The sequence below is a fragment of the Dasypus novemcinctus genome, chromosome 16, assembly GCF_030445035.2.
Source record: "Dasypus novemcinctus isolate mDasNov1 chromosome 16, mDasNov1.1.hap2, whole genome shotgun sequence".
Taxonomy (NCBI): Eukaryota; Metazoa; Chordata; class Mammalia; order Cingulata; family Dasypodidae; genus Dasypus; species Dasypus novemcinctus.
In genome coordinates this window covers 96,223,142-96,237,106 of record NC_080688.1, presented here as the reverse complement: position 1 = coordinate 96,237,106, position 13,965 = coordinate 96,223,142, and the positions used below count along the sequence as shown (strand labels likewise).

At 65.5% G+C, this 13,965-nt stretch overlaps 1 protein-coding gene across 5 annotated transcripts in view; it reads right to left on the bottom strand.

Annotated features, from left to right (window-relative positions):
• Positions 1–11,431, bottom strand: part of NFATC1 (nuclear factor of activated T cells 1) — a 108,322-nt gene extending 96,891 nt beyond the window's left edge. Inside the window, exon 1 of one of the 5 annotated variants that reach the window (XM_058277924.2) lies at positions 11,239–11,431. In XM_058277924.2, coding sequence (XP_058133907.1) covers positions 11,239–11,365 — 127 coding nt within the window. In that variant the 5' untranslated portion in view covers positions 11,366–11,431. Of the gene's footprint in view, positions 1–7,168; positions 7,326–11,238 lie in introns of those variants that run through there. The other 4 variants (XM_058277926.2, XM_058277927.2, XM_058277925.2 and 1 more) reach the window with 4 other exon arrangements.
• Positions 11,432–13,965: the final 2,534 nt, after the last annotated feature.

Sequence of the window (13,965 nt, the reverse complement as noted above, 5' to 3'; positions counted from 1 at the left end):
GCCTTCCGTACCCAAGCCGCGTCTGAGACCACCGCCCCCCGTGGCCCCCACAGCCCCCCGCCCCAGCCCGAGACCCCCGCCCCGTGCCTGCCCCTGTCCCCATGCCCTGCCCCCACCCGGAGCCCTCCCTGCCGCTCGCACCGTCGCTCCGGGGAAGCAGCCCGACTCCGGGCAGGGAATCCCCGGGCAAGCCTTCAACTGAGGCAGCAGGCCGCCCGCACCCCGGAGTCTTCTGGAACGACCGGCTCCGCTGCTGGCTTTTGCGCCGTCAGCCACGCGTCCACTGTGCTTCCCGCGGGCAGCTTCCATGCCCTGGGGTCTGCCCGCAGGAGTGGACGCGGGGGTGGAGGGCGCGGGGCGGCTCGGCACCGCTCTGTGGACTGCAGCCGGCGTCGCCTGGAGTGGGCCCTGGTGCCGTGCCGTGCCCTCCGACGCGGCAGCCCGGGACCGGCCACGCGGCGCCCCGCGTCACAAGGTTAGGGCTCCCTGCGGGGCTGGCCCAACACTTCCCAAACCGTTTTAACCAGCGCACTCGGGTTAAAAGGCTCCGTCTTCCCGAGACGCGCCGGGATCAGGAAGATCACCTGCCGTCAGGTGAGAAGGGCCACGGCGGGGAGGAGGGCTGGGGGGCTGGCCACGAGAAAGGAGCAGTGTGGCCGAGGTCACCTGCGGACAGGTGGACGCGGACACTCAGGCCCCACAAGCGCTGTATCTGCGTCACGTGATCCGAGCTGAGAACGAGCTCAAGGGACGCTGGCCGCCGCCCACACCCGGGACCTTGTCTCCCCCTTGCTACGCACTGACCTGTCCCCCAAGACACCGCAGCTGCGTCCTCACCCCAAGCTCTGACTGGACCGTCTTTGTAATCAGGGCCTAGCAGGTGGATCAGCTCAGCCGAGGCCCTCCTAGAGGAGGTGACCTGAGCAGCTGAGAGGGGAAGGCCTGTCACCACGGAGCAGCTCCAGGCCCCCCGAAGCCAGCAGAGGCCAGGAGGGCCCTAACCCGAGAGTGCATGCGAGGACAGCGCCATGGCCAGAGCCCCCACGGCCACCACGAGGCCCTCTGTGCGCGTGTGGACAGTGCCGTGGCCACCACGAGGCCCTCTGTGTGCGCGGACAGTGCCATGGCCACAGCCCCTGTGGCCACCACGAGGCCCTGCGCCAAGTGAGCGAAGCCTCCCCAGCGGCCTCCTCCCGTGTCAGGAGCAAACGTGCTCAGGGACACACAGCAGGAGCTCACTCCTTCTGGCTCTCTGACACGTGGGAACAAGCTAACGTGCAGAAGGTATTTCCGTTTTAAACAAAACCAGCAACTCTGGAAGACTAACGAGCACCGGGCATGAGGTTACGAGAAACAGGGGCTAACCCTGCGATGTCTGCCATCAAGCCCACCGTCCCACTGATCACCCGGTTCTTTACGAACGTGAGGTTGTCGAGACCCCCGTGGAAGGGACCCCCGCCTCCACCACCCGCCCAAGCACTTCCTCCAGGGCGACTGAGAGTCAGTGCTGAATCCACACATCTCCCTAGTTCCCCTCTGCACAGGTATGCTGTGCTAGCTCTCATTTCCTTGGAGAGCTCCCTGATCTCACAGCTCAACTGCCACTTCCTGGCAGGACAAGTCCAAAGAGTAAAAAAAGACCTCCCAGCTCAGCACTGCCAGCCGTAGAGCCTGCCCAGAGCCCGCCTGGACCAGACCAGGCCGTGTAGGGCGGGCGGCGCCTCCTGGCGCAGGTCCGTGGAGCCACCGTCAGGCCCAGCAGCGCGGCGACTGGGCTGAGGAGAGGGGCAGCGAGGCCGGGGGAAAAGCTTCTGTCCAAACCCTGGGGGTTGCAGGAGAAATGGTGCCTGGCAAACGGGCAGTGGCCGGGCGAGGGCGGCACGAGGGGCCGCCCCTTCCCCGAGGTGAGCCCCAGGCCTGGGAGCAGGAGCCCCGGGGCAGAGGCCGGCGGACCCGGGAGCTCAGCCTGAGCCACCATGCTCAGCAGAGTACTTCAGGCAAACGGAAACATCTTTACCTAGCAGCAGCAAGACTCGCCTAACCGTGAGTTTTTCTGAATTAGATTACTAAATGGAAGCCTTAAAGGCCTGAACTGAAGGACGCTCAGCTAACTTGCCCTCTGAGGACTGTATCAGCCAGCCACAGGGAGCTGACGCAAAATACCAGAACCTGGTTGGTTTTTATAAAGGGTATTTATTTGGGGTAGGAACTTACGGATACCAGGCCATAAAGCATAAGTCACTTCCCTCACCAAAGTCTATCTGGAGCAAGATGGCTGCTGACGTCTGCGAGGGTTCAGGCTTCCTGGGTTCCTACACTCCTGGGGCTTTTCTCTGCCTTCAAGGTTCCTCTCTTCCCGGGGCTGGCTTCTCTTTCCTCTGCGTGCTGATTCCCAGGTTTTCAGCATCAAACTCTAACATCAGAAATCCCTTACTCTGTCCTGTGCCTTGCCTTTTATCTGTGAGTCCCCACCCACCAAGGGGCAGGGACTCAATGCCCTAATCATAACTCGATCATGCCCAGGAACAGAGCAGACGACAAGCATAATCCAGTATTTCCTTTTGGAATTCATCAATTACATCAAACTGCTACAAGGACCAACTCTCTGGTGGTGAAGGAGCACGTCCTTGTTCTCTTTTCCAGAACAAGAAACACAGTTCGAGTCCCCAGCACCCCTTGCCTGCTGACCCCTCCTGGGGAGGCCCCCCACGCCCTTGGCCGGGAGCCCGCCTCTGCCCGCCGTGGGGCAGGCGCCATCCTCCCTCCCCTTCTCCCAGGCTTTGCTCTTTCTGGTTCTATCCCCCTAAACCGCATTCGAAGGGGAAGTACTTAACTACGCAAAGGGACTGCGTGTCCACGGCCCGCAGGCCTCCCAGACAGTCCTGACCATCCCGCCGCAGCACGGGCCACTTCCTCCCAGTGCCTTGGGAACCTGGCTGTTTCCACGGAGGCGCATTAAGTTACAGGGAAGGGAGTACACAAGAAAAAGAACTATGTTAGGCAATTAGTGAATGCAATAAAATGTAATGAAAACGTGGCTCGTCCTCTGAAGGCACCGTCCACACTCTTCTTACTCTCAGGATTCGCAGCGCCACCCTTCCCCGCTCCGCAGTCCCACTGTGCGCGAAGCACCTCTCAGGTGGCCTGGGGCCCACAGCGGTGCCGGAGGTGGGGAGGAGGGGCCTGGCACAGCAGCCGGGAAGCTCCTCTTCTCAGGTGGCTGCGGCCTCATTTCAGACGGAGTTTTATTTCTGAACCACCACCAAATAAAAAGCACATCAGCACGCTCTCTACTAAGTCAAGGGAGAAACAGCCGGGCGTCTGCCCGCTCAGCCCCCCGGGGCCCGCCTGGCCCCTTGGCCATGGCACCCTAGTCTCGCCCCACGGCGAGGGGCCCTGCCTCTCCAGGCCCACGCTGACAAGGAGCACAGCCTCGTCCCAGGCACCCTGAGGCCCTACCTCCTCGGGCTGGGAGAAATGGCCCTGCATCGCCACGAGCGCCCGGACCGCGGCGCAGCGCTGAGGCAGATCTGGACAGAGGCCCAGGGAAGGGGTGACGGGGCAGTGATGAGTCTGCAGGTATTGAAGATAAAGCAACAACAGAAACGATGCAAGCCCGAGACCTGCCCACAGAAGCTGTTTACGGGCAGTTGCGGCCCTCACGGGGCTGGCACGAGGGCTCGGTCCGGCCGGCGAGTGACAGGCAGTGACAGCCCTGAGGGGCAGTTTCCCACTGCTCGCTCAACAATCTGCCAGCGAGGAAGATTTACAGGGGCAGATCCAGCAGTCTCGTTACCGTGGCAGGTCAACAACCTTCAACGTTATGTAAATGCGCATGCAGCCATCCCAGCGGGCCTCAGCGGCCCGGGACCCGCCATGGCGCCATTCCTCGAAGAGACACCGGGACGGGCCTCAGGCTGGGCCCATGTACCACGTTAAGTGGCCGTCCTCAGTCTATTTCCAAAGAAGTAAAAAATATCCCAGTTGCTCACGGGTAGCTCTGGTCGTCCTTTGAGTAAATGACGTCAGGTTAAAAAGCCTAATTGTAGGAGATCCGATGTTTGAGGAAAACATCTCTGGACCTTTGAGTCAGATAAAGCGAGGCTGGTGGGAAGGAGAGCGGGGCTGCCGGGCGGCGCTTCCTCCCGCGAGCCCGTGCCGGCGCGCTGTACAGTCCCCGGGGAAGAGGAGCCATTGCTACTTGGTGGAAATGAAACTTCTTCCCGTCCTCGCCTCCTGCAAAGACGTTCCCTTCCCACCGTAAACAATTGAAGAATTAAACGCCCCCAGCCGAGCCAGGAAGGCCGAGCCAGCGATCAGCCCACAGACGCCGCTAGAGCGGGGCCAGCCCTCGCCCGTTGCCACGGCGACCACACCACAGCACCGGGCTGGCGGAGAACTTTGAAAACAAGAGCCCGAGGCGGGAAGCGGGGCCCACGCCCGCCCGGGCGTCCGGGCAGAGCCGCTGCCGCTGCCGCTGCCCGGGAGGCCAGGGCCGCCCCGCTCTGCCGGAGGACGGGGTGGGCCCTGCGCTGTCAGCCGGCCGGTGGGAAGGGAAGGGAACTCGCTCTCCTCCTCCAGGGGACAGACCCCCATTCCCCCCGCTCTGCCTGCTGAGCACTGGGGGCCCGGGGCCTCCCGGAGGACCTGCAGACCCGGGAACCGGGCGCGCAAGACGCTGAAGCGGGCACGCGGGGCCCCGGTGCGCAGTCAGGGCCGCTGCGGGCCTCACCAGGGCTCCGCGCCCACCAAGCGCCCGCTGGGGCCACGGCGGCCGGCAGAGCGCACGAGAGGGTACCGCGGGCAGCCAGCTCCTTTCTGGCAGAGCTTAAGTTTGGGTCTTTGACATAATCTCTAAGGCTTACTTGTTTCTCAGTCTACCTTAGTATCGTTCATGCCTTTATCTATATCCAGATTCCTTCCAGAAACAACACGAAGCAGTTTCTACCACTTGTTAAGGGCTGGAAAGTTCATGTAATAATTTGATAAACAATAGGATATAATAATGTGGAAAATCATATTTTAAATTAATATGGGAAATACACGATGGGCTGAATTTTTAAAAACAATAGCAATAAAAGGAGATGAAAAAAGCATGAGCGTCTCTATGTACAAAAGCAGACTAAAAAGGGGATGTTTTCTGGCAACTTCTTCCCGACACCCCAGAAAGAGGGCAGGGGCCCGGCGGGGACAGGGGATCCCCTGCCCACAGCGCTCTCCGTTTGCCGGGGGCCTCCCTTCCGACTGGCTGGCCACGCGCTGACTGGGGTCCCTGGGCGGGCTGGGGAGCAGGGCGCACACGCCGAAGGGAGCGTGGATTTACCCGCGGGCGCTGGCAAGCTGGGGGCCCCACAGGGCTGGGTTCGAGGTGACACGGCCGCACCGTCACTGGCTGCGTGCTCTCAAGTGGACTCTCCAGAGCCTTGGGGGCAGTGCGCAGAGCACACGCCAGGGGAGGCCGGGCCTGAGCTGCCCACCTCTGACCCACGTCCTCAGGCCACCCCCACGGCAGAGGGGCCTGAGCGAGCCAGCGTGGGACCCCCCACCGCCGCACCTGGTGTAAAATGCGGGACCCTAACAGCCCCCAAACCGACGCCCCTTTCGTGCCCTTCGGAGTCTGCGCCGAGCCCGCCTGTCCTGAATCCAGGTCCGTCTCCCTTAGAGACGTCGGTTATAACAGCCACAGAAAGACGCCGGCGAGCAGCGCCACAGACGAGCCACGTGCCGGGCCCCCGGAGCAGCCACACCGGCACGCGCTGTGCAGGCGCCCTCTCGCCCTCGCAGCGCTCCTCAAGCCCGGGCTGCCTGCACCCACGGGCGACGGTGCCTCAGACCACGTGTCCCCTCCGCCCGGGCCGGCCCAGCGTGTCCCCGCCCCACGCCCACAGAACTGGGTTCCAGGCCCGCGCTGCCTGCTGTCCGGACGGAGTCGAGCGGCTCTTTTCTCAGTAACGCTGAACGGGCACGCGGGTCAAAGCGTGGGAGTGACGCGGCCAGAGAATGGTCCCCACGCACGACACGAGCCAGGAAGCACGACGCGGCGAGGGGCAAAGATCAGCCATGCGCTCCCGGACGCGCGCAGGCCGCGGCCTCGGGGCCGGGCGGCTGTCCACGCCGAGAATCCCAGCTTTGCCATCCCTGGCGCCGGGTCTGCCATGTCTGCAGCGGAAAGTCCTCCACGGCTGACACCGACTCAGCCCTGGGCAGGACAGAACGGACGCCCAAACCCGAGGGCCATGTCGCCGGCCAGAGCCAGAGAGTAACAAATGTCCTTTGCTTCCAGGCCCAAGTCCCCTCCCACAGCTGCCTGCTCCCCTGCGCCCACCTCGGCTCCCACCGCCCTCAGGGGTCTGGAAATCCACAGCCCGGGAGTAAAACGTGGGCAGGTGGGAGTGCAGGCGAGGGAGACGCTGAGGCCCCAGCGGCTGTGACCGCGGCAGCGTCCACCCGGCCAGAAGGCCCATTTTAAGAAGAAGCAAGGAGACTTTTAAAAAGCGGAGCCGTGGACGATGTGGAAAACATTACACGACGGTTCAGAACTTGGTGGCCTCTGCGGAGACCCCACTCGGTTTCCAGCGCCTCGTCCGGGCTCCCAGGAAGGGGCAGAGGGACATCTGGGCATGTTGGGAATGTGGAGGTGCCGCGGTGGAAGGGCCGGGAGGCGCGGCCAGGCCGTGCTGGCAGCGTCAGGAGCCCGCCCTGGAGGTTTCCGCTCGGTGGGGCGACTGGAAAGTTCTTTTGCACGGAGAGAAGAGAAAATGAAAGGAAGACCAGCTCCGCGCCTGTGGCAAACTCGAAAACCAGACCCACGGGCCACCCCGCCGGGGGCGCGGGCGCGCGTGGAGAGAGCCATGCGCTCCCTCGGGGCGCCCTGGGGGTGGGCGCGGCTGCGGGGCCGCCACCCCGGAGCGCAGGGCGGTCCGCGCCCTCGCCGGGCCCCGCGTCCCCCCGTCCCCCGGCGCCGCCATCTGTTGCCGCACGAGTGCCCGGGGCACGGCCCGGGGAGAGGGTCGCGCGCCGGGGTGCGGGGTCCCGTGCGCCCCCCCCCCCCCCACCGCGCGCCCGGCCCCCGCCCTGCGCAGCCCCGCGCCCCCCGCCGGCCGCCGCTTCCGGGACCCGGGCGGGTCGGGCCCCCGCGCCCCGCGCCCCGCGCCCCCGCGCCCCCCACCTGCGGCGGCGCCCTCGTCGCTCTGGGTGAACTCGAAGAGGAAGTCGAAGTCGAACTCCGGGTCCTGCCCCAGCCCCGTCATGGCGGGGCCGCGCGGGCACCTGTGGGTCGGGCCGCCGCTCCCCGCGGCCTCCGCGTAACGTGACCCGGCCCCTCCCCCGCGCCCGGGTTTCCGGGTTTCTCCGACCCGCCGCCCGCCCAGGGGAGTCGGCGCCCCGCCTGCGCGCCCCCGCGCCCCGGGCGCCCCCGCCGGCCCGGCCCCGGGGTGGGCGCAGCGCCTCGCGAGGCCCGGGCCTGGGCGGGGAGGGGGCAGCAGAGCCCGCCCCGCGCCCGGGGCCCCGCCCGGGGCCGCGCTCCCGCCCTCGGTGCCCGCGGCGGCCCGGGCCGGGCGCCCCGCCACTGCGGTGCCGACTCGGCGCTGGGCTCCCGTCACGTGGAGACCCCTGGCCCCGCCGCCGGCTCTCCACGGGGACGAGGGCGCAGCCAGCACTCGGGCTCAGAGCAGGACACCCGGGCGCCTGCAGCCCAGCCCACGCCCGGATTCGGTCTAAGAGTTAGCATTTTTTAAAAGCAGCTAGGGCCCCTTTTCCTCCCCAGCCGCGGCGCCGGCACAGCCACGCGCTCGCCCGCGGCCTGCGCCCCCTGGACGCGGGGAAGTAGGCGCTTTCGAAAGACCCGGTTTTCTTTGAAACGGCTGTGGAAGAGCTTTGCACTTGGGAGAGGCTCCGAGAAGGCATTTTCCACCAGCACTGCTAAAGCCATCACCCGCAGGTGCCAGGGGCCGGGACGGCCGCCCTGGCGTGGGGGCTGCCTCCCCTTGCATTCTGAAGCAGCGTCGTTGCTTCCGAATTCAGGTTTACTGCGCGCGGGCTGCGGGCCGACAGGCGCGTGGCTGCGGGCCACCTGGTGTTGAGCGGCCGCTCGTGTCTAAGACACACGTGTGCACACTCACGCGTGTGCACACACCTACACAGGAGCCTGCCAGCCATTTCCTGAGCACCCCCGTGGTAAATGCCCCTTGTCACTTTTCTCCCAGCTGTTTGCTCCACCTTTCTCGGGCCTTGGCACATCTGGGACAGCCAGAGGATGGCGGTGACGGTGGCTGCGGAAGGGGCTGGGGTCAGGAGGGGGTGGTGCGGCGGGGCCTTGTGCCGAGGCCTCCTTTCTGCCCTGGAGGCCAGCGGCCTGCGGCGAGGCTTTTTCCAGAAGCAGATGACCCGCGCGGCTCTGGTGCCTGCGCACCCCTCTTCCTGACCCTTTTCGAAGGGCCAGTTTCCTCCGGTGATGAACTATAGTTCGGTTTGGCCTGATTTCCTTTCTAATAATAGTTCTCACTCTGAGATGTATGTTGGAGGCCTTTGCGTTGTAGTTTGCGTTTTGCTGACCTTCAGGCAAATGGAACTTCTGTTTTCTGTTGAGAGGCTGCAGCATTTCGTTTCCTTTCCTTTCCTTTTTTCTCTTTTAGCTTCAGCCACCTTCTTACAGCCACCAAAAATCACACACAAATAACAGTCTTTATCATCTGTTTAGACTAAAACTTTTTGCTAAGCTCTTGTGGAGAGAGTGGCTTTACACTTTCCACTGGCACAGGCCCCGCCAGATTCCTCGGCCCCGAGAAGCGCAGGATGCACGACTTTGTCGCGAGAGCGAACGGCCCCCCGGGTTCAAGTCCGCAGCAAGCCAGTGCGACGGGGCGCCTGTTTCCAAACGCCCCTCGGCGCCCCTCTGGCTGGCGGCGGCTACAGCCCGGGTGTCACTGCCGGCTCAGCAGACCCTCCTGTCCCAGGGGGGTGTTTAGGTTGGACCGTGTCCTCCAGAGCTGCTGGGAGGCGGGGTGGGTGTGATAAGGCAGGAGTAAGCACCGTGCCATGTTCTAATCTGGATTAGGAAATAACGCTGCGACGCTGGGTGGAGAACAGGGCGAGCTTTGTTCGGGGCAGCCCGGGAGGGCCCCGGGCGTGCCGCGTGCGCAGCCTCCGCGAGGGTGGCTGCCTGCCAGGCCCACGCTGCTGCCTTCTCCACCCAGACAAGCGCCTGCTTCAGAGCAGCAGTGTCTCATGCGCGTCCGCCAGATGCCCGGCTCAGGGAAGCGGCGGGGACGGCGGGATCCCGGGCCGAGCATCTGCTGCCCGTGTGGCCTACACACAGGCGGACGCAGAGCGGCCTCTGCTTCTGGCCCCTGACCTGCGCAGGGGCCGCGCTCGGCAGGAGCCTCCCTCCCCTTGGAGCCCGCTGCCTGCCCACCCTGTGGGTGCCAGCCTCACTCTGCCAGCCTCAGTCTGTCCTTAGAAAACACATCAGTCCTCGTCGACGCCCAGGGTGCTGCTGCACCTTGCTCTCTGCCTTTCAGCAGAAGCATTTGCAAACATCGCCTCAATTAGAAAAGGTGAAAAACCACCTCGTCACTCCCATAGATTTATTTCTGTCTTATAAGAGAAGAGAGATTCCTTTTTACGGGACAGAATATTGGCTGTTCAAGTAAACTAAACTTTGAAATGACATTATGTTAAAACAACCTTTTTGGAGCAGGGGTAAGAACTATGTGGGAAAATGTTGAAATGTGTCCAAGGATTTAAAAATCAAAACTTCAACCAATAATTATTTTTAAACTTTTCTAATACAAGACATCTCATATGAACTTTACCTGACAATTACATTTAAACATTTTTTAAAAGTGGGATGAAATGGCAAGAAACATAAACAGTATCTATCTCCCTAGATACAAAATACACAGAATACAATGCAAAGGTTTGCAGATGCAGAGAATAGCAATTACGGCGTATTGCGTTTACAGTATCAAGCTCCCCTTTGTCAACGATAAGTCAGTTCACTTGAACTGGTGATCTCGGAGAACTAAAGCTCTGCTCTGGCCATCCTATTTATTAGACTAGTGACTGACACGGCAGCATTTCTAGCACTTGTTAGAAGAGTGTCTGCCATTGTTTAAAAAAATAAGAGTACTAATTATTCATCAGCAAGAATGGTTTGCTAGCTTTCTTAAAACAATTCAAGTAAAATACTTCAATTGCTGATAAGAATTTGCACCAAGCCTTTGCCCTCTTGAACAGTAACTGACTGCGCATCCACTCACTGGGTGTTTTCAAACGACACTGCAGTGACCCCCCCGAGGCAGGGGCCTCCAGCTGTGTTTGTCACCGCTGTGCTTCTCAGGAGCTGCTTTGCAAATGCTTTGGTCTGGAAGTCGACCCTGCGGCAGGTTCCCAAGAATATTGGACCCAACTGACTCTTCACAGGAAAGGAAGAGCAAATACCAGATTTTAGGAACAAAACTTTTTGCCAATTTTTTTTCCTCTCAAGAAGCACCTTGAAATTTAACGGTCACTTCCAAAGGCCCCGAAACCTTGTTTTTGGCTGGAACACTGATTTCCAGAGATTGCAAGATGGCTTTAATTAGAGGCTGGACCAGCCCCAGCCTGTGCCCACTTTCAGTCCGGGCGGTGGAACCGAAGGCAAAGGCGCCACACTGGTTGGCGCGAGCTCCCGACCCAGACGGGGCCCCTGCGCGGCGGGCGCGGGCAACGCGGGCACGGGCGAAGAGGGCGCCTGGGCGCCCGGCACCCTCAGGCCGCAGGTTCCCTTCCGGAGCACCGTGGGCCAGCCCTCTGCTCTGCTCCCTTCAAGAAGGGACCCGACGCTCTTTCACGTCCGTAAAAGAAGGATTCTACCGCACCCCCAGCTCGCTTGGGGTTCTGGCCGTCCCAGCCACCCCGGCCCCCCAACCCCCTGAGTTCTGCCTGAGTTTTCACAGCCCCATCCACCTCGAGCTCGGGAGCGCAGGCCAAGTTTGTGCCGTCAGCGCAAAGAGAAGAGGAGACACCTATTGGCAAGAGGGAGCACTCAAAGGCAGGGCTGCGCTGGGCAAACGCCGGGGGGACACGGCTTCCCGACCAGGCGCGCGGGGGGCGCCCAGCCTCTGTGGCCGAGGGGCGCCGCCCGGCCCGGCCCTACCCCTGCCTCGGGCCGGGGACCCCGCTGCCCGGCGAGCAGAGGCGCGGGGCGGGGGCCGTGCGCGGGGTGGGGTGGGCGCGGGGCGGGGGGCGCCGCGGTACCTTCCTCCGCCGACTTCATGGCGCCGCGGGCGGGCTGCGCGGGCCCCGAGGTTCCTCCTGTCCCGCGGACGGCAGCCGGAGGCCCGAGTGGAAACTTGGAAGGGACTGGAAAACTAGAACTTGGCATCCACGCGGCGGCGGCGAGGAGCAGCGGGCGGAGAGCGGCTCCCGGGCTGCGCCCCGCGTCTCCCGGGGCCGCCGCCGCCCGGGGTCGCCCCTGCCGGGGCCGGTCAGGCGCTCACCGCCGACGGATCCCCCCCGGGCCCCGGCTCAGCGCCGCGCGCCGCGGCCAAGCGTCGCCGAGGGGCGTGTGCGCGCGTGGCAGGGCCGCGGGCTGCGGCTCGGAGCCGGCGGGAGGGTTGGGGGGATCGTGGGGTGCGCCCGCCGCCCGCGCCCCCGGCCTGCCGCGACTCGGCGCGGCGACTGTGCCCGGCGACTTCGCAGAGTCTCCAGGGCTCGCTCTGACGCAGGCCCGCGCGCTGCCTCCGCCTTTTTAAAGCTGGAAAACACCTCCCCCGCCCCCCGCCGGCCCCGCCGCGCCCGCGCCCCCCCGCCGCGCCCGCCTCCCGTGACATCACGCCCCGGCCGCCTCCACCGGGCGCTGCCGCTCGGCGGCCCGGGCCGCGGGGCCGCGGGGGCCGCCCAGACGCCGGGGGCCGCGCGCGGGGCCCGGGAGCTGCCCCCGCTCGCCGGCGCGGGGAGGGGGCCCCGCATGCTGAAGTCATTATGTCAACGCGCAGGCTTCCCCCGCCGTGGAAATTTGGAAAAGAGCTTCCACTGGCAGGCCCGGGAGAGGAAATTCCCATCCCGCTAAATTGCTAACAGATTGCAGCGCGGCCGGCCTCCAGCTCCCCCCGTTCCTGCGGGGCGCTGGAGGAGGGGTGCTCCCGGCCGCGCCCCCTCCCCGCTCCCGCCCCCGGAGCGCCGGGAGGCGGCCCGGCGGGCGAGGCGCCGGCTCTGAATCCGGGCAGGCGGCCTGGAGGCGCGGGCCGCGGTGCGGGCTGAGCCCGCTGCCCTCGGCCGCGCCTCACGCAGCCCCCGGCCTCTCCTGGCGGGTTCGCTGCCCAAGCGAGACGGTGTTTTCCTGTGGAGTTGGTGGAGGGCGCCGAGCCTCGGGGGGGTGGCACGTCTGGTATAAACCGACTGCAGGACGCCCGTGCGCGGTTCAGAGAAGCCCCGAGGCCGGAGCGTGTCTCCGCTGGGGAGCAGGGCCCGGGCGGGGGTGGGGCCGAGGGCAGGCCCGCGGCGGGGTGCCCCTCGGCCCGGACCCGTGGGCTGGGGCGCGCGCGCCGCGGAGGAGCCCGCCCGGGCGGGCCAGGTGCGAGGTTCGACCGCGCGAGGCTTCCGGGCAGGCGGCCGCGCCCCTCGCTGGCAGCCTCCCCGCGGGAGCGGGGCCCCGACGGCCCGAGAGGGCCTTTTCCACCGCGGGAGCCCGCCAGGGAGGCGCGCCCACAGGATGTGCGGGCGGGCGCCGCGCCCCTCCGGATGCCGGGTGTCCGCGCGCGACCAGGTGCCGCCCGCGCACAGGGCCGGGGGCCGCGGGGCCGGGCAGGGGGCGCGTCTGCGGGCCAGGGGGCGCCCCCGCCCCCGCTCTCTCCCGGCAAAAACCCCCTTTTCAGTGAGCGCCGCCGTCCACACAGCCCGGTGCCAGCATCTGCCGCGGCGTCTCCGCGCCCCCCTCGCCTCCTCCTCCCTCCCTCCCTCCCGAGGTGGGGCAGGGCCAAGGCCTGGGGGCCTGGCCCCCCCCCCCACGGCCTGCAGGGCATCGGGTGTGCAAGCGTGTGTGTGCGCGCGCGCGTGTAACAGTAGGTGCGCGTGTGCGTGGAGAGCGCGGGCTGGCCCGAGGCTGGGGGACCCTGGCCAGCCGCCTGAGGGTGGGCCCGACGCGTCCCCGCGCCCCCCGCGCTGCGGGCCCTCGGGCCGGGGTCCAGGCGGAACCCCCGGCCGGGGCTCCCCTGGGCGCGGAGAGGCCCGCGCGGGGGCAGGAGCCTCGAGCTGGCAGCTCCGCCTCCTCCGGCAATAAATAGCTTTTTCAGCCGCGCCGCGCGCCCCTCCCGCCGCCCGAGCGCCTTCCCTCGCGGTGACGGAATCCCCGTCTGTTTCCCTCTGTTTAATGCCGTTGCCCGGACCACGGTGGCCGCGCTCCAGGCGCGGGGAGCGCCGAGGCGGGGCGCAGCGCCGAGCGCGCCTCCCGGGCCGGGCCGCCGGCGCGCTCCCTGCGGCCTCCGCGGGGCCTGGCCCGGCCCGGGGTTCCGCGCCCCGCGGCCCGCACCGCTGCTCTGCCTCCCGCATCCTCCTGAGGTTTGTTTCCAGCCGCTGCCAGGGGAGACGCCGCCCGGATTTTATTTTAAGATTTGGTGATGACTAACGAAGTTAAAAGGAGCTTGGGACAGAAAACAAGACTATTTTTAGATTCCTGTTGTTTCTGTGGATTATTGGGGCAAATGCACCCGTAGATGCTCCCCTCGTGCGCGACCCCCGCCGCGCTGCCCCTCGGCTGCCTTCCCGGGACGCCAGGCCCTGCGCTGCGGCGCACTGCCACATCCCGCCGCTTGCGCCCTCCAACCCCGCGCCCGGGGCGGGCAGCGGCCTCCCCGCTGCTGTCCAGGGGCCCCGGGGGCCTTCCGGCCAGGTGGCTGTCGCCGCGTCCTCTGCTCTGCCCTGGACCAGATCCCACTTCTCGCTCCTGAAGCTCACGTGGCTTCTGCGCTCCCGCAGCGCCTTATC